The sequence below is a fragment of the Liolophura sinensis genome, chromosome 6 (genome assembly GCF_032854445.1).
Source record: "Liolophura sinensis isolate JHLJ2023 chromosome 6, CUHK_Ljap_v2, whole genome shotgun sequence".
Classification (NCBI taxonomy): Eukaryota; Metazoa; Mollusca; class Polyplacophora; order Chitonida; family Chitonidae; genus Liolophura; species Liolophura sinensis.
In genome coordinates, this window is record NC_088300.1 from 53,341,241 (window position 1) to 53,367,639 (window position 26,399).

At 37.9% G+C, this 26,399-nt stretch overlaps 1 protein-coding gene and 1 long non-coding RNA gene across 5 annotated transcripts in view; one reads left to right on the forward strand and one right to left on the reverse strand.

Moving 5' to 3' along the window:
• Positions 1-267: 267 nt before the first annotated feature.
• LOC135468948 (low-density lipoprotein receptor-related protein 6-like) overlaps positions 268-26,399 on the reverse strand; it is a 30,866-nt gene continuing 4,734 nt past the window's right edge. The window contains exons 2-17 of one of the 3 annotated variants that reach the window (XM_064747439.1): positions 20,783-21,176; positions 19,854-20,254; positions 17,730-17,747; positions 15,627-15,758; positions 15,062-15,262; positions 14,657-14,852; positions 13,999-14,249; positions 13,337-13,477; positions 9,772-10,067; positions 6,173-6,399; positions 5,652-5,836; positions 4,949-5,152; positions 4,469-4,615; positions 4,015-4,217; positions 3,447-3,646; positions 268-2,697 (exon numbers count right to left, since the gene is read on the reverse strand). In XM_064747439.1, the coding sequence (XP_064603509.1) occupies positions 1,122-2,697; positions 3,447-3,646; positions 4,015-4,217; positions 4,469-4,615; positions 4,949-5,152; positions 5,652-5,836; positions 6,173-6,399; positions 9,772-10,067; positions 13,337-13,477; positions 13,999-14,249; positions 14,657-14,852; positions 15,062-15,262; positions 15,627-15,758; positions 17,730-17,747; positions 19,854-20,254; positions 20,783-21,176 (4,772 nt within the window). In that variant the 3' untranslated portion in view covers positions 268-1,121. Of the gene's footprint in view, positions 2,698-3,446; positions 3,647-4,014; positions 4,218-4,468; positions 4,616-4,948; positions 5,153-5,651; positions 5,837-6,172; positions 6,400-9,771; positions 10,068-13,336; positions 13,478-13,998; positions 14,250-14,656; positions 14,853-15,061; positions 15,263-15,626; positions 15,928-16,130; positions 17,648-17,729; positions 17,748-19,853; positions 20,255-20,782; positions 21,177-26,399 lie in introns of those variants that run through there. The other 2 variants (XM_064747440.1, XM_064747441.1) reach the window with 2 other exon arrangements.
• On the forward strand, positions 12,611-14,800 carry LOC135468950 (uncharacterized). Of its 2 annotated transcripts, none has more exons than XR_010444270.1 (3): positions 12,611-13,049; positions 13,795-13,891; positions 14,667-14,800. It is a non-coding gene; the product is annotated as an uncharacterized LOC135468950 (long non-coding RNA). The 2 variants fall into 2 exon arrangements; XR_010444271.1 differs by having other exon boundaries at positions 12,611-13,044.

The following is a 26,399-nucleotide window of genomic DNA, read 5'->3' on the forward strand; positions in this document are numbered from 1 at the left end:
GCCGGTCTCTTCATTCTTTAACACTGCATTTTGCAACACTTAAGTTGAATGATGAAGAAAGAGCAGATATATTTATGTGTAGTCACATGCAGATAAAACCACTCATGAAATGACCTTCCTGGGCTTTCCTTTAAAACCTCAAGGAGCAGAGCAATAACAAGATTGAAAAAAATAGTCAAAAGAAAACAAAAGAAATGACCTCAAAACAATTTCATGTACAGAACCATTCATATGACACAGCCAACCTTAAACATACCTGTATAAAATTTGTAAAATTTAATTTCAGCTAAAAGGTGAAATAATATAATGCATCACATGTATCATATATATTTAACTTCTGTCTCTAAAAAGAACCCCCCAAAAAAGTGCCTCTGAAGCACCTGACATTTATGAATCTCTTCTGTTTAAGTTTAAACATAATTTTGGTGACAGCAGGTCTTACTCTGACAATACAAACACGTGCATATAGAAAAGTATAAATCTGTCCAGCAGCTTTTTTCACATCAGAATGTGTAGAATGTAGATACAAATGTACAAATGATGTTAGTTTTGTGCTGAAAGCATGTACTGCATTAATGACAAGCACTTGAAGAAATAGCTAGGTATACAACTTTTGTTAACACAACCATATCAAGTTTAAAAGTGATATAAAATTTACCCTGAAGTTAAGAGAAAAGAAGATAGAACAGTGAAAGAAGCTGCACTTCAGCAAATTAAAACTTGATGTAGCACTCTTGTAGCTGACGGGTAACAACTCTTTCAGTCACATTTTGAACATGCGCCCGTGACACAATAACAATGAAATAATGAAAAGCGAAAACAAAACAATCACATACATGTACAACGTACAAAGACAGTGTGTCAATATGAACAACTATACACAATATCCACTTGTGCAATAAAAAGATTGAATTGATATATAAATGAGGTAATTGCTGTAGTCAGTAATACATGATACATTCTCCGATTGTCAATGCCCACTGATTTAGGAAATCCTATGCTGGGATAATATCTACACGACAGCTGGATATGTGAAGCCAGCCACACAATTCAATGGCAGTTTTGATTTGTTATATAGCTGTATATACACTGTACAAATAAACCCGTTTATAATAACCATGCTAGCAGTCTGACATCCCCACCGGTGAAGGAGGTGGTGGGTAGGGATTGAAAAAGCTCCTCTCAGTGGAGGGGGACGGTGGGCAACTCTGCTCATCTGATAAATAATGACTTCTGGGTGTGGGAGGGGGAGGGTAAGGATCAGAGTCATAGTTCAACTCCACCACAGAGTTATATTTTTGGGAGGGGTAGGGCTCACTCTCCTCGCACACATCCGTGCTGCACGGTGTGGTGGGAGGGGGTGGAATGTCACGCAGTCTGTAAGGTCTATAGGAGCGCACTGTGGATGGACTGTTGGAGGAGTAATATATATCCCCTGTATACTGGGACCTGTCAGTCACAGGACTAGGTGGGGGATTAAGTGTCTCTTTAGGGTAATGAGTCACTGTGGAGCTGCTTGAGGATGCCCCAGTTAAATGATTACGATCGTAAGTTTGATGGCCACTGCCTGTACTGACGGACAGGGCGGTGGTGTAGGATTTGCCCCTTGAGGAGGTCAGTGTATGCTGCGGAGTTATATCCTCCATCATAGGGTTCAAGGGCTTCACCATCATTGTGTCCACGTCATCAGGTATCCCCTGATTCCTTCGCCTACACACATAGATTATCACAAACAGAACCACGATAAAGACCACTGCGATGATGATGGCCACAGAGTACGGAGGAGGCTGGGTGGCTCCCTGTTTGCTGGCGTTAGACATGTCACAATCAGCCTCATCTGAGCCCGGTTCTCCGTCCTCACAATCATTCTTCCCATCACACCTGCGCGTGGCGGCCACACACTTGTGATTGTCCACACACCTGAAGTCCTCATCCTGACAGCAGTTGGACTCGTCTGTGTCATCAGAACAGTCTTTGTGGCCATCACAAACCTTCTCAGCAGGCACACAACTGCCACTAGAACACTTGAATTCTGCTTCAGAGCAGGCTGGGCAGTCATCTTCATCGGATTCATCCTCACACTCCGGAAAGCCGTCACAGCGCCATGAGATTGGCAGGCAGGTAATGGTACCACTTCGGCAGGAGAACTGCTCTGGAGAGCATGGGGGTGGTTCTGCACATGTCACCTCATTAGGTTTCAGCACCAGCCCAACAGGACACGAGCAGCGGCGCTCCTTGCTGCCCTGAGCCACACAGATATGAGAGCAGCCTCCATTGTTCTGTGCACATGGATGTTTGACCCTTTCCTCAGCGCTGATCACCTGCACTGCATGAAGGTCTGTCAGCTGATTTATCCGCCCTTGGATCCACTCTCTCTGTTTGCCGTTCACCTTGTCGATCCTTTCAATGAGATCTTGATCCTTATCTGTCCAGTAAACAAACTGACCAAAGACAGCTAGGCCATTAGGGTTCACAATATTGCCATCCACCAACACTTCGCGGTTTCCACCAAGCAAATCTGACGACTCGATGCGCTTCAGGTCAGCGTCGCTCCAGTACAGCCGGCCATTTTGTGTGTCGATAGCCAGTGCTACAGGCTGCCGCAGATCTGTGCTAAAGAGCTGAACCCTATCTGTTCCATCCACAGCTGCTTTTTCTATGCGAGGAGGGTTCACCATATTAATCCAGTACATATGCCTGTAACATCCAACAAATAATAAATTTTAATCAGGAGTGATTTACAACACAAGCTACATGAAAATAAATGCAAGTGAATGGACTAAATACTTTACAGTCATTAAAATATAAAAAAAATCTCAGGATTCTCAAGTCTGCAGAATAGCCCATTCTACCAACACCAAAAAGGTTTGAGGTGAAAAGCACGAAGTAGGTCTTCATCATGTATCAATTTGGTTTTTGGAACTGTTCGAAAATCAGCAACTTTATCTTCAAACAAATACTGTATTCACTGTAAAACTTTCCCCAAGGAAGTGCATTTTTAGTGTCAAATACAGGTCAAAAGATTATTTTTCACGCTGCATCTTACATTACTCCTGCAGGATATCAGTCTAACTTCAAAACTCTTTTCTGAGATCAATAGAACTCTCAGCAAAACACACATGAGTGCCTTAGTCATAAACGAATTCTTGATAGCAATAAACACAAATTTTTAACTATGAGATATATTATTCCACCAAGTTACCAAACAAACAAGCCATTGCAGAGTGGAAAACAATGTCAAAATCACAAGAGGCCCTGTGCATTGTTATGCCATGAAACTGGGGTTAAATGGGATTTTGCTTTTGTGGTAGAGAACAAGTCCAAAGTTGAAAGTCAATGCTATGTAGTTCTGTATAGCGGTAATGGCAGAATTACAGCAAGACATACACACGGATGGACAGCGCCACACCATAATATGACTTCTTATTACTGATAAGAATGGTTACCCTTTCTCAGGATGAAGCACTATTGAGCGTGGTTTCTCATCTTCTCCCTCCACAACCACACCCACAGCTGTTGTGTTCAGATGCGTCACATTGATCACATTGTTCTCGGCACATGTCCAGTAGATGTAGCGGGAAAAGGGATCAATGGCGATGTCATATGGCTGGTGACGCTTTAGTGGGTTAGACACAACCACTGACAACTGAAAAAAGAACAAATTGAAATTACTTTTTGTTATATACAACAAGATCAAATAAATAACACAAGGAAGAGGCTGGCACTGACTGCACACAGCAATTACCCAGAATTCCTTTGTGCAATTTATCCCAAACCAAGAAAAGCTGAGACCACAATTAAATGAGTTATCAGTCATTTTTTATTTGACTTGTTTAATAGCATATTTTTCACTTATATAAAGTTAGTCAGTATTATAGATGCATGAAACTGGAGTACACCACCATAACACTTTCTCACATGTGATGCACAGATACAGAGATACTGAGTTTGGTTTTGTAGTACATTTCGCTTAAACAACAGTCAACAGATTCCTGTATTAACAGCAAAGCCTACCTGACTACCATCATCATGGGCTCTCACAATGGTCTTGCTCTTTCCATCTATCCAGTACACAAACTCCTTCACTGGGTCATAGCTGATTGCTTTAATATTCCTCAAGCCTTGTATAGGTAATATAACATCCAGATTGTCCTGCGCATGCAGTACCATTCGGCTGATAGCATTCTTTTGACTGAACAGCAAGAAAGTAGCTGGTGCTGCAAACAGACAATATACAGAGATAGTGAAACAGTGTGTTGAGTTACTTCTCTTCCAATCAAGAACACCTCACGAAGTGGATATATTCTAAAAACTGATAGTCGGACAAACAGCCATCTCTGTATAACCAAGTTACACTGATGAAAACTATGCATAAATCTGAGACGCTATTAAGAGATATAAAATATGCCTTGCCCTATTCCTACTATCCATTCATCATTCTAACATAAATCTGTTAGCTACTGCTTACCAGCACAGGTTTTGTTGTCAGGGTTTAGACTGTAGTGGGTAGGGCATGCACACTTGTGACGAGTGCTGTTCACACCCAGACTCTCACTTGGCTGAGCCAGGCAAAGATGAGAACAGCCACCATTGTTTAGCCCACATGTGTTCCACCCTGAAGGAATACAGTGATTATTGAGTCACATGACTTGATCAAATTTCATTTTATCACCTTTATACATGTAGTAAACATTTTGAGTAAGTCTCATCAGCTAAGATGATTAACACATGTAGCTTTAGAATCAGACAGGTTAAAAGACTTGAATTTAAGAAAGAGTACGCTAAACACAGTTGATATTTTAAAGTATGTCACAAGTAAAAAATCCCCATGGAATCTATCCCAATTTGTTAAAATTTCATATATCTTTTATCTGATTGGATAAAATTCACACATGGCCTAAAATAAATGCCTCCTTCAATCCTGACAGACCAATACCACTCAAATTACCTGACTGCCTGGATGCATGGAAGACTAGGATATCCATTATAAGATCAACCTTCTCTTGTATCACAGTTCTGTTGCTACCAGATGTTTTATTAGCACGTTCAATGCAGTTAGTTTTCCAGTCTGTCCAGAAAATAAAGTCCTCGTACTGTGTCAGCCCATAGGGATAGGGAATATGATCATGAATCACCTTCCTTCTGTTCATTCCTGCATAAAAACAAATCAAATTTACAACATTAAAACATAACCAGGGGATATACATATCTACAGAGGAACCTCTTAACACGGAGACCTTAATAAACCAATTGTCAAAAGAGACAAAATTTTTCAGTTCATTTTCATTTGTAGTGAATGTGTCAACCACTAAAGCACTTTTTTAAATGGAATTAATGCACATAATTATTATCAAAACAAGCCTACAAATTATTTGTTTGTGTCACTTAAGATGCAAGCTTCATAGCACTGTGCAAACTATTTCTTTACACCCCATAATTCTCTAACAATGTTTCAAAATATTGGTTGTAGAGGCGGTTGAAAAGCTCGAAGAATTAGGGTATATACAACACACTTGTGTGCTGTTGTCCATGGCCATGTTTAATAAAATGACATCTTGTCTAACCCAACATTCTTGATTTACAACTTTACGGACAACCAACTTCAACATGCAATACAATGTTTTTACCCTGAGAAAAGAGCAGATTCCTACCTTTCATATCTGCACTTTCAATGACTTTAGCATCAAAATCTGCCCAATAGAGTCTCCTGTCTAAGTAGTCAATGGTGAGTCCTTGGACACGTCCCAGGTTATCCACAAGCACCTGTCTCTGTGTGCCATCCAAAGCTGCCCTCTCTAACTTAGGCTGTTTGCCCCAGTCTGTCCAGTACATGTGACTACAAATATACCACAACTTCTATGCACAGAAACATTTCACAATAAAAATAACATGCCAGAAAAATAACCATGGAAATTTTCATGGTTCCTTTTTCTGGTCAAGCATTACTTGGTTCACTTTAAAACTTCAACTGCAATTAATTATTCTTTCCTGTCTTCATAGAAGTAGCATGTTAAACTTTTACCCTTTATTTACTGATCTGATTTTGGGCTAGATTTTGTACGTGTCCCAAGAGATGCAACCTGTGGGTTTCATGGTTATCCTCAAGGTATTTTTCAAGATATAAGCAACTGGGATCAAGTGGTGTAATTATGATAAAAGCCTAAAAACGTACCCATTGGGAGGATCCAGAGCCAATGCCCTAGGGTTGTCTAAATCCTTCCATATGAGGACTTTGCGTGCTGATCCATCCAGTCTGCAGACCTCAATCCTGTTAGTGCCCATATCTGCCCAGTATATGTTGTGTGCTACCCAGTCCACTGCCATTCCTTCCGGGTATTCCACTCCAAATTCAACAATGTGCTCAAGAGCACTGCCATTCATGAACGCCCGATTTATATTCTGGAAAAAAAAAAAGAGCCACATGGTTGGTTTATTAATTACTTATTAGGTCAATAACTCTGATAACTTGCAAAGCTTTTCTCTGGCTTACATGTGACATCTCGCACATTACATAACTGTGCAAAACAGTTTAAAACAAAACTAAAACTAGGACACATGATTTCTAATATGTCCCCCAGCTTGGATATCACTAAATATAGGAGGTCGTGAGGGGAATCAAGTAGACAGTACGTAAGAAGTCAATTTTGTGGATTTTAACAGCTTCAATATGAGTTTCCAATGTGAGCTGAGGTCATTTACGGGTGTTCAGGGTGAGGGGAAGGGCATTTTAGGACGCAGATGTTGCGGTGGTGCTGTTGTTCTCTATCTGATGAAAACTTCAGAAAGACAAAGATTACGTAATGTATTCACAATGAGTGAAGCAGGTGTGGGGTAGCTTCCCATTAATACAGGACTTAATATTAATCCGTCTAGTGGCATTTCCTAACACACATCACTCAGGATTTGTTGCACACTATACATGTAATTTACTCAGTCACCTAAGGCAATGCAAAATTAATGACATTTAAAACTTCATATCTAGTCAATTATATCTACTGCATTAACATAACACATCTCAAGACATACAAAATAGTGCTGTAATTGATACTCATTTGCATGCTACAAGTAGATTTAAACAGAAGGTTTAAAAAAATGTACTTCCCGGACCATAGGGCATGCCGGTAGCTCAATCTAAATTATTGGCTACACAACATTTATCTCTCATTTAATTAGAAACCATACTGCTGTGTAATTATTGCTGTCTAGAGTTCCCTGAAGTCCTGTACATGTACATGATTTATTTAATTATTTGATTGGTGTTTTATGCCGTTCTCAATAATATTTCACTTATATGACGGCAGCCAGCATTATGGTGGGAGGAAACCCATAACCAGGTTGCCGAAAGACCTTCCCACATGTGGCTGGATTATCAAACTGGGATTATCAGGAGCCCATTGGCTGCACTAGGATTTACGGAATGTTAGCCAATAAGCACCTATAAGTGCTTCGCTACCGTTTTAGTCATGTTCATTTACAGCCCTCAAAAGTTAAAATACTAAACTTAAGTAGAAAGTATGGGGGGGGGGGGGAATGTTATTTTATGAGAAAAACATTCAATGATTTTTTTCCTTGAACTTCACCCTGTTTTGCATGGTTTTTTTGGTCTCCTTTTTTTTTACAGTGAAATATTCACTATGACTGTAACAAGCTATTTGAACCTACAGAAGTCCCTTGCTCAGTTAAAACAAATATGAGATAAAATGTGTCCTTCCAAGATGTGTGGTGGTGTGAAGTAGCTAGTCTTCCACCAGCAGGAGCAGAGGCACCAAGAGCAGTATAAACCTCATTATCTATCTGCAAAGGTCAGGAGGTTAAGGTTAGGTCACATACAGACAACACATGCTGAAGTTTCCTCAAACCAGAAGATCTGCCATAAACTGGGTCAAGCCAACTAGCTGACACTCTAGCCTTGCCTGACAATTTTACTGCCCTCCATATACCAGAGACCCACAAATTTACAGTTGTTTGACATCAACTGTTTACTGCTCATTGTTTCCTTCACACAGGGCTCTGCCATGGCATATAAACATGTCAAACAAGGGGAGGATTTACTGCCAGCACTGCATCCAGTGTCAAAGACAAGCCAAGCACATTATATAAGGGAGAAATCTTAAAACAGGCACTGGTGGAGATCAACAGAGGTTGGGCTCAGGTTAACAGGGAATAGTTTTATCACCAGTAACAGATATACTGTCAACTTGATAGCATGCCATGAATTCAGGCTTATTTAGCCTAACACCCAAATGAACAAAAATAATGTTGCTACTCCATACACGTGGATTCCACACCATATTGTTAGCAACACTCTTTCCTCTCTAACCAGATCAGTAGCACCATCAGGCTATCTGCAGGCACAGGACAAGCACTCACCAGAGACAAAACATAAAACACGTAACAAAGAAATGTTTGAAATTGAGGACTGACCATTTTCTTGAGCACAATTTGTCAGGCAAATTAAAATATTAAATATTCAAGTAAAACGATAGGTGTTGATAGTTTATTAACTTATGGAACGCACTACTGACTATAATATCGGCAGATTTCATACAACAGTTTAGTGGTCTATGTACTGTAGACCAAGTCAGCAGACACATCTGATCCACATTCCTTCCAAGACATTTATTTACTTTTTCATTACAATCATTTTTACAGTTTCTATTAACACTTTCTATATTTCAAAGCATGTGACTTATTTTGCCAGGGCGGAAAAAGAAGGGAGGAGGGAACAAAATCTGATCCTCAGCCATAAATTCTCATCTGGCCACAGGAAATGTGTACATGTATTTATACTATAATACATCATACATGTACATGCACATCTACAGGTGTATGTATTATAGCCATCTAGAAACATGATTGTACCATGTACATTAAAAACTCAACTATTAATTGTCTGATGAAGGAATGTAGTTGGACCTGAAATTATCCTCAGGATTTTTTTAGGCCTAGCAGGATGTTTGATATAAAAGGGTTAATTCCCTCAACCCACACAGGAAAACAATTGGCCCCTGCTATCTATAAAAAGCCATCTGAGGATAATTCTAATTTAATGAGTACAAAGATAGTTGCTTTACTTATCACTCCCAGGGGCTCATAATAACTGTCACCAGACCAAAGGCTAGTCTATACATTCCACAGAATTCAATTTTAAGACAGCATAAGAAGACCGATTAAAAAAAAAAAGGCAAAAGAAACGGTCCTATGATCTGTTTGTAAGTCTCTGAAGGGCTGCAGAGCAATGGACCTAAATTTAGCCAGTCATGCATAACATGAAATATAAAAAAAATTCAGCCTTAAGACTCTTTGACACAGCTAACAATTGCTCAGCCAATTATTTTTATCTTTCTGAATAAGACATATGATCTAATAATTATCCCTGGTAAGAGACAGGTAACAATAGAGAGATGGGTATTAAAGCGGCCTTAGAAATGAGCATATCTTCACACAGACACCTGCAGCCAGCTATAGACAAATGCCCTCCTTTATGTACTGGTCCTTTATAAGAACCTAATTGTCTACAGCAACACAAACGTCTTCTTATAAAGTAATATCCCTTGTTATTTTCATGATAGTACAGTACTGTCAGACAAATATGCAAATGTTCTCATGTGACCAAGTGAATGATAACTAAGACTAGTAAGACATGTTCAACAGAAAGAAACACTTCCAACAACTAGCAATTTACATGTAGACTGATTATAGGTTCAATAAATTAAGCCACTCCTTATTTTTCATAGAAGTAGCCTTTCTAATCATAATACACCGACTTACCTTAAGACGACCGTCAGTCCAGTAAATCCTGTTGTCATTAATATCAAAGTCTAAAGCCAGTGCTTCTTCCACGCCAGATATTGGAATAGGAACATCATTGTGATTGGTTTCCAAGGAAATTCTGCGAATATCTGCACGCCTTGTGAACAAGATGAAACCTTCCGGGACAATACAAGTCTTCTGATTGGCTATCAGTTCCAGTCCCATGGGACAGGCACAAATCGCACCTTTAGGTTTGGGTCGGTTTAAACAGAGATGACTACAGCCATTGTTGTTATTTCCACATGGGTTTGAACCTACAAGAGAAGAGCATTGGTGTACAGAATTTAGTACAAATATTATCACTGTACAAGCATCACAGAAAAGGCATATGTATCTGGTATGATCCTGTCTGTCAACCCAAATTTCTCAACTTGAAAGAACAACTCACAATGCAATTTATGCACACTTTTAATTTGAAGACAAAACCACATAAGTTGGATAGTCTTAATTTCAGGGATTCACAAAAAGTATAATTTTCTCAGTCTACAAAAACTAATACCTTCAGAATATGCTTGAATAAACACCATGCAAAAAGATTGAATTCACAGTGAATTTCCACATCTTAAAGGCAAAGGAAATACTAAAATGAAGCATGCATTAGATGAAACACCATAAAACACCCTACAGGAATATAGTTCAATGGCTAAATTTTTAAAAATTTTTCCAACCGAATAAAACATCTTTGAAAACATCAGACTATGTCTGGTTTGTAATGATCTAGTGGGTGTCAGTGACGTCACATGCATACAGTTTGCTTGCAGTTATTCACTTCAAGGTCCATTCATAGATATCTATGTCTATAGATATAGCCATTATACTGATACAGGTCAACCAGTCGTTGCACTATCCCCTTCATGCTGAACGCCAAGCGAGGAAGTTACAACTTCCTCTTTTAAGGTCTTAGGTGTGACTCGATCAAGGATTGATCCTGGATCTACCGGTCCCGAAGTGGACGAAAGGTGTTTTGAGGTTTGTTTGGAACCTGGGATGATATTCTACTGGAAAGTTTCAGCACCAAAAATAATATTTTGTGACATTTATTTGCTTTTAAAAATGCATTTTTGTGGGAAAAATTTTAGGTACCTCTACTTTTAAATTTGGGAACCCTTTCGATCTTTTGTGCTAAAATAGAGGAAGTTCTGTATCAATATATAAACTACCTATATCTAATATTAAGATACCTATTGGGCACTCACTAATGCATACAATCTGCCTACATTTGACAGAGATCAATATATTTACAACTACTAACTAGTATCTTTTCCTCTGGATTTCTTGCTTCAGAGACATGCTGATTTCTTCACTAGATTCTCAAGCAAGCAAACTGCCACTAACTACACATTTCATAACTGGAAACTGCTAGGTACAAAACTTATGGGCACTGCACATGAAGTAAAGTCTTCTTTTAATTTCCCAAAGTGTTGTTTTTTCTGACTTGCAAGCTTATTACATAGGAAAGTTTGCCGCATGGATGTGTGTCAAGAGATACAACACTCAATGGAAGAAGAGAGGAACCCACAACACCAGAAAAAAAAAAAATGACCAATAATGAATCATTTAGATACAGCATACTCTCAAAAAACAGTTTACACATTTAACAGTAAGTCACTGACTTTCTGTTTGGTCAGTAGATCTGCTGAGTCTTATTGAACCAAAGCAAGTAACATGTTTGGTAGCCGAACAACCACTACATGGACATGTATGCAACAATTTTTTCCTAAACTTGATCTGAAATTAATAATTTACACAATAATTATTTCCTCACAACAGCTACAATCTGGATGCTTGCAAATGTCCTTTTAATGTATACATGTCCTGGACATGTACACATTAATAACTCAATGTGTACCCTGTGTATCCAGCTTAATAATGTTCTAGGTACATTATCTTGCATGCAAGTCAGAACAGATATGCCTTTTAAGTGACGCTAACAGCTGGAAAAACTCTCCCACTCGCAGCCCTCTCTGAACGGAAATGAGAAACATATATGTGACAGGTAAGAATCTCAATAGTTTAATCTGGGTTATTCAAGTTCTGTCAGACACAAATGCCCTGGTGTCAAGGCCTACTAATCTGTTATATAGGCAGATGGCAGTGAGTCACACAAAGGTAGTCAACCAAGAGGTACATGTACAATGGGATACAACACATACTGAACACTCATACACACTCATGTAATAAATCCTTATAAAATACACATAGAACAACACAGTATAGTTGATCCAGACACTAGCTTTTCTTCAGTCAAGAACTTTATGTCTCCAACTATGTTTCCTATTTCCATATGTACATGTAAATCTCAGGTGAAGTAGACAATTGCAGGTTTATAGACTGTAATTACTTGTTCAAGTCAAACCTACATGCAAACCTGTAGCTGGGTCTTTTGCCCATCACTGGGATTTAAGGCAGACAAGCTTGTGCTGTAGATAATACTCCATTATGCACGAGAAATGAAGCATGAAACCTCAGCATTTATCAACCTACTAACAAGCTGGGACAGCTCCTCGGTATGCAGTGAACAGAGGACTGAAAAGTACTCATGTGCACATCTAACTCTTACATATACATATGGGAATATAGAATATGTCGAAGGCCACCTTCACTGAATTGTGAAGTTAATGTTTTTCAAGTGTATGGTGTGGTACAAATTTGGAAATGCACTTATGTACCAGTGCATTTTTTAACCTACACGTCATCATTTCATCAGCTGACAATTAAATACATGTACTGGCATGAAGATCATATAATAGTTTAATTGTTGACAAAGTGCCAAGCATAATGTGGCAAATCTCTTCGTGATTGGTGTTAATAAAGTTTACCTCTAGATACCAGGAAGTCCTAACAAATATCATATGGGCTGACACGCATCAATCATTCAGAGAACAGGTCATTAACCAATACACATGTATCTACCCACTGGTTAAACAACACAGCACAAAACATAATGCAAACAAAAACAAAAACAAGGTTCATACAAGTATGTAAGCCCATATAAAGTTGTTTTGTTTCCCCTGTTTTGGGTTGTTATCTTTTTCTGTTTATTTCACATTACAATAAAACATTATATTGTAAGAACTAATGTTAACATGTCTTTTATACTCACAGTATAAAAGGCAATATGCAGTATACATTAGCTGTCCAGAATAGCTCTCATATCACGCTAAGGCTGTTTGGTACATAGGACCATTCAACACTGGTCACTAACAAAGCTAACAATCAGTACGGGGTAAGGTAAGGTAAACAAGCTACGTTTATCTTCTGTGTGGCCTGGAATAATCAACTCACTCCTATCACATCAGGTATCCTTGTCTAAGAATTAAGGAAAAATCTTACTACTGGAAAACATGTTGAAGCTGAAACATTGTTAAATACAACATCAAAACACTGATCATATACACAAGCCTGTTTCACCTTTTAACACATCAAACAGTCCTTTTTGTTCAAAAGCAGCAAAACTCAATTCCACATTACTAACGACTAAATTTCTGCTCACAAAGAAAGTTGAAAATGTTGAGAAACTAACCGGTGACTTTATTCACATTGACAGCTGTCAATCCCATGAGATCCGGCAGCTGATCCACAATCACCTCCCTTTGCCCTCCCGTCTGTTTGTGCACTCTCTCTATAGACCTCCTCTGCCAGTCTGTCCAGTATATATAATCATCTGAAAACAAAGCACATTGTTGAAATATTCATCATAAATCTTCACCAATAATGCATTAGTTTTCTCCTCTACTGGTGACGAAAATCGTAACATATATAAATACTGGTAATGTTTGTATTACGTTGCCTGAAATAAGCACATTTTAGAGGCAAAGGTCGTAAAATATTACTATTAATGCTGAAACTGTAAAGTTTTCTCATAGGCCATCATCCTACTATCTAATGAACAAACAAACAGAGCCCAAACATGTTTATAAAATCAGCACAACTCTTGGAGGGAGTGAATGACAGCTTGGGGTTTAACATTTACTTTTTCAGCCATATGACTACGAAGGAATCCTTAGAGCGCATGTGATGTGCCTCCTTGTTGCAGGCGGATTTCCACAGCTCTTCTATCTAATGCTGCTTCCCGAAGGCAAGTAACATGAGTTTTTTTCTTCTAAAAATTATCCATCTATCTATATATTTTAATGATTAGCACTTTTACTATTTTAATAGAAGAAAGAACATGAGCATTCTCACCAAGCAAACTGAATCCAAATATGTGAGGCAATTCTTCAGAAACCAGGACAACTCTTCCAGATCCGTCTAAATTAGCCATTTCTATCTTATCATTCTTGGCATCTCCCCAGTAAAGTTTCCTCTCCACATGGTCAATAGCAATTCCATTGGGCCAGCCATTGGTGACATTGACCAGGGTAACACGATCTGTCCCATCCAGGTTTGCACGCTCAATCATTGGATTCTTACCCCAGTCTGTCCAGTACATGTACCTGTAGCAAGCAATACACTGACACATGAGCAATTAAACAAACTATTTTCCTGGAATCATCCAAATGAATTTTTAAAAGTTAAACACTGCGACAATAATATACCAAAATGCACATATAAGTATATTAAATGAAGTTGGATAATTTGATAACATTTATCAGGACTTTCTAGTTGCTATCAATAATAGTGAAAATATACTTATTTGGGCTACTTGTATCTGTGAAGATGGTCCAACACCATGTTCAGCTGTATGTCATGGGACATGAGACAGATACATGTATGAATGTATTTGATAAATTAAGACATCTACATTTAACAAAATACGAGAATTTTTCTATTCCTGGATTGATTCTTGCTCACATTAGGACTGAAATGCTACAGCTTATTGAATGTTTTTTTTTTTTCTCACCCTTCCACAGGGTCCACAGTTATGGCTCTCGGTTCATCTAACGCCTCAGAAATCAGCACCTTCCTGGATGTGCCATTAAGCCTAGCCACTTCAATACGGTCAGTGCCTGTGTCCGTCCAATACAGATTGCGGGCTACCCAGTCAACAGCAATGCCATCAGGGTGATCCACCTCCGTGCTCACAATTATTTCCTGTCCTATAAACAAATGAACAGCATAAAATTTAGCTTATGGAATTCTTTAGATAACATCTGCTATACAAGTTTAGCAATGGTACGAAAAAAATTAAAACAAGAAAACACAAAATAAATCTCATTAAAACAGAAATAGAAAAGATATCATCCCAAATTCTTTTTCACCTCCAAATGACTATAGTCTCAGTAACACCTGTGATTAGGTTTCTCACCTGACCCATCCAGGTAAGCTCGCTGTATCGCTCGGAATTCGTCATCAGTCCAGTAAACATAGCCATCCACAGGATCATAGTCAATAGCTATGGCATGGTTGATGTTCTCCAACTGTAGCACCACATCTGTGTAGTCTGGAGTGTCCAAAGAAATCCGTCTAAGATCTGTCCTCCTTGCCAGCAGGAGAATTTTCTCTGGACCTGAAATGTGGAGGAAAATGTCAATCCAGAAAAAGCCAGCTTTGTGTCAAATGCATGAACAGTTGTCTCAGAACTTTGAAGGATCTAATATCCGATTGTTTTTTTTTCTCTCACTATTTTGGTAGCCTATATGTCAGCCTACTTTAAACATAATGCAATAAAATATAAAACATTGAAAGATCAAGTACTTCCACAAAACCATCTCAGAAAATATGCTTTTTCCTGATCTTGAAAACCTATTAACAAAATTCAAGGATTTCAAGGAACTGCAGGAACCATGAAAATAAATGTTGAATACAGGTTCTTTCCTACACATCTAAGGCTGTGCAAGGATGCATAAGTAATTTAGCACTTCAGAACTTACCACTTGCACAGGTACGCTTGTCTGATAGCAGAGGAACCCCTGTTGGACATGCACAAGCATAGTATGGCGGCCTTGGGGACATCAGGCACAGGTGGGAGCAGTTGCCATTACTCTTACTGCATGGATTCACACCTGACAATCAGAAAAATAAATATGCATTACAAATACATTCAATTATAGTTCAATTATATTGTTTTAGAATTTTTATTCAAATGACAACTCAGGAAAAAAGGGGGCAAAATTTACATACATTTATTGTCAACAGAACAGGACTTAATGGATAAAACAAACATGGATCAACCTTTTCAACCACATTTTGAAACATTCTGAAGAAATATCTAGACAAATAATCCGCACAGTTTCATGAAGCTTGCATCTTTTGAGATAAAAACAAATCATTATTAGGACTGTTTTCATAATAAATGTATGCATAAATTCCACTGAAAAAAAACGCTTTAGTGGATGAAAAGGTTGAAAATTTACAGTAATCAAACATGGAGCAACTAGGTTAAATATACCAGTACTTCATTACACGGACAAGGTTTCATGAACTGAATTTGACACATAACTGTTATTAGACTGAGGTAGTAGTAGTAGTCAAAGAATACTTGACTTTAAGTTTGAAATCATGTTTGTGGCTGAAGGAAACACAGCAGATCACAGAGAAAATCACTGTGCTTTGGCAAGTACCCGATGACTTCAAAGCCGCAGTTATACCAGAGGGATCTGGGTTTGGGTCTATAAACTTATTCACGTTATTGGTCTATGGCCAATCGGTTGTAGCGAGAGTGGGCTTTAGTCAATTGAACTATCAAGGGCCTTACAGTAACACGGATCAAAAGAACAAAAACTTGGTTGGGTACGCATCCATGTACTGAAATGGTACTTCTTGGAACATTATCAGAGCTGGACAAAGGAAAAGCAATTTTAAAGTGCAGTGGAACATTCTTACATTCATTCTAATGAACAGAAATAAAGACCTTCTCTGACAACCTAGCTTTCATACACTTTACATTTATAAGTTTTTTTTTCGTAATTTCACACTGTAAAGAGGTACTCCATGTTCTTACACACAGCACATGTTTACCAGCAAATGTGTCAAATCTGAAAATATTTGATTTTTGAGCATTATGTCTTTGCATGAGTGTGGGGAATAAAGCAATCTTAACTGTACACATACATGTATTTTAATGCAGCAACTTGAAGTTAAATTTAAGCCAGATGTACATGCAGTACTTAAACTTTTACGGGTGCATTAGTACAAACAACAACAAGACATATACAAGGAAACAACAATATTTACACCACATTACATGTTGTTCATCAGACACCCTCAGGACTTATCACATACATGTATACATGTACATGTAGCACCAACTTTACAGACAAAAACTACTAATACATGTAAGAAAAACAACATCAACACAGCTTGTTCCCTCCACCACATCATCCTGTACAGTATATCTGGGGTATGTAAAAGCAAACGTCATATTTCTTTCTCATGCAATTAACAAACAGCCTAACAGTGCAGCTTGTGGTACATGTACACCATGCCTTGTACACTGCTGCTTGAGTGAATTTTGCTAAATGACAAAAACTTAACCATGAGGGGGGAAAAGAGCACCAGCAGAGCATTACATCAGTTTACAAAGACACATGTGCACAGGAAAGTAAATTAGAAACGGGGAGGTGGCCACCCTGGGTATCATTAAATGGGAAACCTATTAACAATCCATATAAAAACATTGGCGTCAAGTGTTATTCCCAGTCACTGGGGGTAAACAGGCTGAGGAAGATGTCAATATGCACATTTCCAGGACCAAACCAATCTCCAGTGTAGGGCTCAAGTATAAACACAGTGCATTTCACTAGTGTCAAGTTACAGGTAGGGGGGAAAAACTACCAGCAACTGGCAGCACACAACATTATACCGGCAAACTGTGCATGCTCAGCTTGGCACTGGGGTGGAACATGAGAGAAGGGGATGTGAACAGCTTGTGTTAAAATAACTGGACCAGCGACCTGTGTCACCAGTTAATATGTGCAGTACACTAAACCAGGGTCAGAATTTCACACCCATCCAGACAAAAACTGGGTAAATACCTTCAGCATTCCTCTTGACTGTAAGGAAGCAGGACAAGCATATACTTGGTTATACAATACATAAAACTAAATGTGTTTTATATGCAATAAGAGGAATTGTTGAGAACAAACAGGACAAGTTAAACAGTTATACATGGCAAAACACACGTTCAGTTTCATGGTTACAAATAGACATGGGCATGTACATGTACACATTTCAGCCTGAAAATGCAAAGTATTCACATGAAGGTTGATCATAGGGCTGACAAAATTAACTAATTCAATGTTTGCCTATGTGGATTGATTTCTCCTTGATGGATATGGGGCCAACTTTATAAAATTATCATTTATGACGTTCCTACAGAGTGCTGCATATTTGCATTGTTTTTCACTTTTCACTATCCCCCACTATTCTCATCCTGTATACCCATTAAGACCACACATTAGTGCATATTTTGTGAATGGATGTACAAGTAAATGTTCAATTATTAATATATCTCACATCTAGCCTCTACAGCAGACAAATCCTCTGTAGTACAGATAGATAAACACTGGCATCAGCATAAATACATGAGCATGTATGTAATCCGGAATCAATCAAAAAAACACCCATGAAACAATGTTAAGATCAGAAACAACATAGCAGCAAATACTACATGTACATGTATTTATATTTGTACACGTATACTGTATTCATTATAGAACTGTAACTTTGCTCTCATGTTTGTAGTGTTCCCCACTTAGGAATATACATATTTTGAGGGCATATTTTGAAGTTTATGAACTTTTAAAACTTTATTTCTCTTGGGACCCTGCAGATGGTCAACCCAACTTCAGGCAATGTACACGTAGTTTCTCTATTGTAACCAAAACATACTGATATACATGTAAGCCAACAGAATGCACTCACAGATGCCCTTCTATATGTAAAAAGTATGAGGAATTGAGGAACTTTTGTAAACCTGTGTGTCTACCTCTGCCACCCAGCCTTGTAAAAGGTTATTCATGTACTTATCCTGACATTTCAACGGAAGAAATAAAACTTGTTAGCATCATTTATCACCCAGATTACAGGTCTTTTTTACTCCAGTAAAGCTGTACAGTGCGGTTCGAGCTGGGCAGATCTAACTCCGACTGGTTAGGCATGTTCCTGTCACTGACAGAACACTAGTGTATACAGGTATAATGTAAACCAGCCAGTCTTAAAGAAGTCAGACTCTTGCAAAAGCTATGAGCAGTTACTCCTCGTGAACACACAACGTGTGGTATGCTCTAAACACATGTGAAAAATAGAGCCTGTCAAAACAGGAGGCATTCCCAAACCAATTAATTAAGAAAAGCATTTGGTAAATTTGGAAACGGCAGCAACTCTATCCCTGATGGGTGTGCACCATCTTACGCACAGCTTCAGTGTTCAGCAGAGAATTGCTTTTTTACACAAGCATCCAAATTTTCTGTGTTTTCTTTTGCTATTTTTCCACTTGACTTGTTACATTCTCAGGAAAGATGTGCTAAGATCATGTCAACCACTTCCTCCCTTACATCTAACTCCTGCATGGATTCAAGATTGGGAAGACAGATGATGGAGCACAAGCTTGGAGGATTCCATAAGTACATGTACTAATCATACTACAATTTGGCTTCAAAGAATTCCCCCAAATGCAAAATTGTTCCATCAAGAGAGATTCTTAAGGTCGTACCATGCACGCACAAAAGAGGGCGAGTTGAAAGGAGAGGAAGAGTTGTGTAATTGTAAATGTATTGTTTTGGCATATTTCCTGGGTAACCCTGATTTATGATTGAGATAAATATGACAAAACTACACATGCTAGAAAAACATGGCAGTCATTGGTAGATATTTTGTTTCACGTCAAAGTACATGTAATACCGAAGTGTAATTGAATCAGTTTGGGCAATAAGCACAAAGCAGAAAATTTTCAACTGTTATTGTGATAAGATGTGGCATCATTTTAAAATGGCCATCTATATAATTAATCATTGTTTGAGGGAAAATTCAAATCTGCATGTTAGTGGAATTAGACAGTTTTCTATGATATAAAGGCATGTATGTGTAAACAGAAGCTAAGCTAATGTTGGGTACTGTTTAGACATAATTTTCCTCTTAACTTAAAATGAAATACAAACCTTTTGGTTGTCGAAGAGCACTGTAGACATGTATATCCATGGGAGAAAAAATTTCACTTTGAATAACCTTTCGGTCTTGTCCGGTGACTTTGTTACAGGAATGGATAGACTGGGTCTGCCAGTCTGTCCAGTAAAGAGTGTCACCCAGCTGTGTCAATGCAAACGGATGTGCCAATTTCCCCTCGATCACTGCACGGCGGTCACTCCCATCAAAGTTGCAACTGTTGATATACACCAACTTAGCATCCACCCAAAATATTTTGGAATCTTCATAATCCAGTGTTAATCCGTTGGGCCAGTGGATATTCGTGTTGACTATTACTTGTCGACTTAACGGGTTGCCGTCCATCCCAGCTCGTTCAATCTTGGGCATCTCTCCCCAATCAGTCCAATACATATATCTTAAACAAAAACCAAATAAAGCATATAAGAAATCAGAACACAAATCATGACATGTAACTTAGCACTTTGTAGCAAATAGAAATGATCATGAAAAACTGACACACAAACAAAAAAGAAATGGCAGCTTGCATTGATAACAGAAATATGTGAAGCATTACCAGACACATGTACATGCATGTGGTTAACTTTCAGAAAGCATCCAATGTCAGATTTATTTCATTTTCGCCTTGCAGAAGAAAGTTTACACATAATGTATGTAATGTAAACATTCAGCAGTGTTGATCACAGAACAAAAATCAGCTTAAATTTGAATTTTATACAGAGGATCATCACCTTCTTATGTGCTGTCTGAAAATGTCAATCGCTATAAAATAACCATCAGATCTACATGTACTTGTATAGTTGATTTTTCAACTAAATTCCGAGGATAAACAATAAGTGTACTAAATATTGTGTAAATACTGTCTTGTTTTCCACTTAAATCCAACACTGTGTTAAAAATAAGATGTGTGATGGTTTAAGCATACCCATTGAGGGGATCCAGCGCAATGGCTCTGGGCTGGTCCAGATCTTCCCAGAAAAGAACTTTCCGATGGGATCCATCCAAATTGCTCACTTCAATCCGGTTAGTCTCGGAATCTGTCCAATACAACTTCTTTCCTAGCCAGTCACAGGCCAGTCCATCCGGAGAGACCAAACCAGTGGTAACAACATCAAGGCTTATTCTTGAGCCATTGATGTAAGTTCTTTTGATCATTTCTAAACTGACTTCTGTCCAGAAAACCATGCTTTCCTCATAGTAGAAATCCACGGCAGCCGCATCCTCCAGACCCCCAATAATAACAGTGGAATTCCCTTTGCCATTGGATACTTCAATTAGCTGGACATCCCGGCGGTTGGCAAATAACAGGGAAGGATTTCCTACAACAGTCAAAGGGAGGAATTCAGATCCTAGTTACATGCACAGACTAATAATGAACATGTAGTCTAAATTGTAATATATGTAGCAACAAAGTGATATTTTCTTTCTTTGATGGCAAATGTTGACTGTCAAACAAGAAAACCAAAAATCAATAAATAAATAAAAATTGAGTAAAAAAGTGTAGTGCTTTTGACAACAATCTACAATGTTGTTCTTTGTAAGCAAAATCAATTAGAGTGGCAAACTTTTCTTTTGCTAAGTACTATGTATTTCGATTCAAAGATTTGTCAAAATTAGCCTGAGCCCTTTTTATTTAAATACATGATCCTGCAAATGAACGATACACACACAATGACATCTAAACAGCATAAGTAATGTACATAAATATTCAGGGTAGGCAAAGTTTCGTATACCTAACCTTACATGTATATATCGTTAATCCAATGGAAAGACAAACAAATTTTCACAATATTTCAACACACACCTTAGCATACATGTATAAGAATGTGTGGTACATGTGTACCTTTACACGTCACAGTTCATGTGTTTGTATATCAAATACATATGCAAGTATATATTAAAGAACTTTACATGTTAGAGATCTTAAGTATATATACCTTGCAAAAAGCATGTTCAACACTGCTCTATTACACATAGTAAGTCTATGGAATACCATAACATGCCAGTTTTGGAGCATTTATTCTATCTAAATAGCATTTCATCAACATGTATACATGTTTTGTATGGGTAGGAAGCAGTACCAAATAATAACAGTGACCATGCAGAGCCTCAACCATCGGGATAGAGGAGTGGCAGGAGGTAAATGGTATGCACAAGAGATAGGGAGCTGCCAGTTCCCAGTCTGTTCTTGAACCTGTCAAATGAAGTATGTCAATCTGCCAGCACCCATCTGCCAGCCAGAAAATCTGACATGTCCTATCAAGATAATGGCAGAGCTGGGCCATCAGCACAGCCCTGATCCTTACACACTAGGCTGCCTGGGTCAAGCCCACAGTTCTTCAGAGTCCTTTAATTAGCAACATACTCTTCCCATCTTTATCCCAGCCAAACCAGGAACTAACAGACCCCACTTTGTAAACACAAGAGCATTCATGGACCATCACAAGTTTACTTCAGTATATGGAAGTCAACCCTCGGTGAATTGCTGAATCCCAATCACTTGATACATGTTCATGTAACATCAAACTACATGTACACTACTCTAGAAGAAGGGTAGAAAGAACATCTTACTTTATCCACAAATATAAACAGATCAAGTTCAAAAGTAAAACCTTAATTTTTCTAAACACAATGTTAAACTAAACTGTTCAAAAAATCAGGACTTTAACATATATAGCATACATGTTGATGTATTGTCTCAGAAGTAGAACTAAAATCGCTAGTCCAATTACCATCCTTACTTATACAATGGAAGTTACATGTAGGATAAAATTTTTTACACAGATTGTGGAATCATAATCAAACCATACGTATGGAGAGAATGTAAACAGAGAATGTAAACAGACAACCTAGCAAACTGAAGAGCAGGTAACACATCAAGTCCTGAGCCATGCCAATCATGGAAACCCAACATGTTATATCCTCTAGTCAGCCGCAATGAATGATGACAGGCACATATAGGCATACTTCATAAAGCTGGGATCTACATGCATACATAAAAATAAGCAGGTATTTTTGGCAGACTTAATAATTAAGAATGATGTTGGAAAAGGTGACATGACATTTTAAGCCCGCTAGGTTTTTAACACTGTCAGTGTCATATTGCTTATGAAAGAGATGAATTGCTTGCCAGGTGTAACTTATTTCAGCCACAAAAACAATACATAAAACAGATGTAAACTGTTTAATTTCATTAACCAATTGAAATGATTACAATCTCTTAACTTGTCAAACTTCCACAAAGATATCACACAACAAACTAGAACAATGTTCAACAGTTTAAATACATGTTGGTAACAATACATGTAGAAAGTTTCTAATTTCTTTGAACTATGCATTGGCCAAATTACACAACTGGATTCTTTTTATTTCCCACAAATAAATATGGTAATTTTTAAATCAGAGATTTGGATGGACTGCGTTTTACAGGAGTCTTTATTTTGCATAAATGTATTAAAGAGCAATATGACAAGAGCCTGTGTGAGTGGATTGTGAAGCTTGATCTAAGTAAAGTGTACTCATCTTTACAATGTACAATCAACTGTCACAATGCTGACAGCGGATGCGCATAATCAGAACAGAAATACTTCAAATCATACATGTACATCAATACAGAAATTAATCTGCATACATGTTTATGCATGTAAATGCAACAGATGGATGAGACAACTTAACAGATTACCCTAAGTCCTCAGTCTTTTCGAATATGAAAGATCGACATTCAATGTATGCACATTTTTAATTTCATTTTGAAGTCAAACCTACATTGATTGATCAGTTTCAGGGCTCCATAAAAAGTATAATTTTATGCATCATACAGCCAGTACATACGATATGGCATATAGTATAATGGGTACATTTCTCATGCATGCACTGTAATTCTTCAATCTTTTCGCACATTTGCAAGGTATTTATTCAAGCATATTCTTAAAGCATTACTCTTGTATTGACTGACAAAATCATATTTTTTGTGAAGCCCTGAAATTGGCCAACCCAATCAAATGTAGTTTTGTTTACAAAATAAAAATTAAAAATGTGCATAAATTGCACTGAAGAGGTTGAGGAATTAGGGTACAATGTACAGCTAAACACAAAATACCAGAAACCATCAAGAAAACCATGTATGAAGTAAATTTCGTAAGCGCTGTAAGAAATCATCAGGTCATCACATAAAATAAAAGAGTATGACATACACAATAAATTAAGTAATATATTTAACATTTTCTGTTAACCTCATCAAAATTTCTGGTCACGTATTCATTACTTGTTTTAAATTCTAACTGGCTGCGATCAGAATATGACAGTTAATTATCTACTCAACACTGCCTATGTAAGTAGGCAAATCCCACACAAAAAGCTGGGAACCAAGCAAGGTAAAAAAAAAAAAACTGCCAAAAGGCACAGGCTGAAATTATTTTACATGTATATGTCTTGAATGGTATACCCAGTGAACCAAGATATCAAGGAGCACTCATGCATCACAATTCCACTTTCACAGCGAACTATGGAAATGACCTGATCAGATTAGGAGGGCAGGGTAGGCTTAACCCGTCAAATTATACCTGATGATGCATCTCAGTGTATGCATGGCTGGGATAAATAGGTAGAGCCAGATAAGATACTGATGTCAGATGATATGGCCAACACAATTAAGTTTTCTTTTTAATGCAGGCACAGTACATGTACTTGACTCAATGCTAATCGTGTACTATGTGCAGTATGTATAAGTCTTATACAGGTAAAGTAAAGTGTAAATATGCAGTGAGACAAAATGTTTTTTTTTTCACAAGCATATTTTGAAAAAGCATAATTCTGTAGCCAGACTCCAGATTATTTTGAAAGTTCAACTCAGTATGTGATGTACAAAAGCAACAGCACACAATATGTAATTGTTGCAAGCATGCTAACTTGTAACTACATATATTAAATATGAAGTCTGACTTCATAACTGAGGTCAGTCTTTATCAAAGCCTAAAGCACACCTGTTTTTCTTGCTCATTAAGGTTCACAGCATACATTACCATATTTTAATATCGTAATGCATGTTAATGTATGTCAGCATTCTACATTTTCCAACAGGGCTTTCAGCTACCACATACAAGTATGTGAAAATAACAATTGTACACATTCTAAAATAATACTGACATGGGCTGAGTGTCTTTGGAACATTGACTATAAACACAGAATAACATGCCAACATTATCATGGTGGATTTAACTAGGTTTGTACAAGATTAGCCACTTCTCAAGAAACCGGCTTCTGTCTCAGTTATGATATGTACATGTTTCCATAAATCATAATTGTTTCCTCTACCTTAGTGTCGATGTGCAAAAGGCTGAGAACACATCACCACCTACACAGATGTAACAATGTACCTCTGGCTTCTATGAGTCGCACGTAAGCGCCGCGAGAGTTACAATGTGTTATGGGTTCTAAATTGTTCATCTTGTGATTGAGGACATTTATCAGTAAACATTTTCAGAAATAAGCCACGCAGCCATCCCAAAGTTGCACAGAATATCCCTAGCGTAAACGCGGACACCAAAAAATTCCACTGACCAGCTCTCCATTTCCCCGTTTTCGTCCTTTTTTCCATATTTCACACTGATAGCAGCAACAAAGGTCTCGAGGCTAGTCACGGGACTCAAACTCTCCCCTCTCGTGTCAACTGAAACCTTCACTCAAATACGCACCTCCTGAGACCTGTTTTGTATATTGTGGTGTGAAATATGGTAACAAAAAAGGCGAACACGGAAAAAAGGAGAGCTGGTCAGCAGGATTTTTTGGTGTTGGTAAGTTTGTGTTTACGATAGTGATATTCTGTATAACATTGGGATGGCTGTATGGCCTTTTTTTGAAAATGTTTACTGATAAATGTCCTCAATCAGTAGATCGACATTTAAGAGCTCGCAACATGCTGTGACTCTCGCGGTACTTGTGTGCCACTCGAAGAGGAGAGAGGTACATTATTGCAACTAATCACCACCATGGTTAAGTAAAACTTACTAAGCTGGTTGTCAGGCTCATAGTATCAAAATGCACAGTAAGCACATATTACAACTCAAATGCCTAGAGGCTTCCGGGCCCTGGTCAGCAAATATTCCAAATACACATGTTTTAAAACTGTCAAATTCATGCAACTTTCCACAAGATATAGAGCACATTACTGTACACGTGCAAGCCAGTCATAGATCCAGCAGGAGTGTCAGTCTGAATAACTCACAAACTTGTAATTTATCATGCAATTCATTAAAACATACATATACATGTTGCAGTACTAACTATTGTATTGATATTACTGCTACAGATATAAGAAATATGCCCCACTTTATCATACAAGGTTGTTCACAAATAATTCATACAAACTGGGTGTTGGACACATATATACCTATTTTTCTCATTGTGAAGCAAATGTATACAAGTAAAATCTGCCAAATATCACGACAGTTGACAACACTTTTGTGTTCACTGCTTAAAACAAAATGGAATAGCTGAGAGTGCATACATGCATTGCATGTTTGATTCCATTCCACAAACTTTTG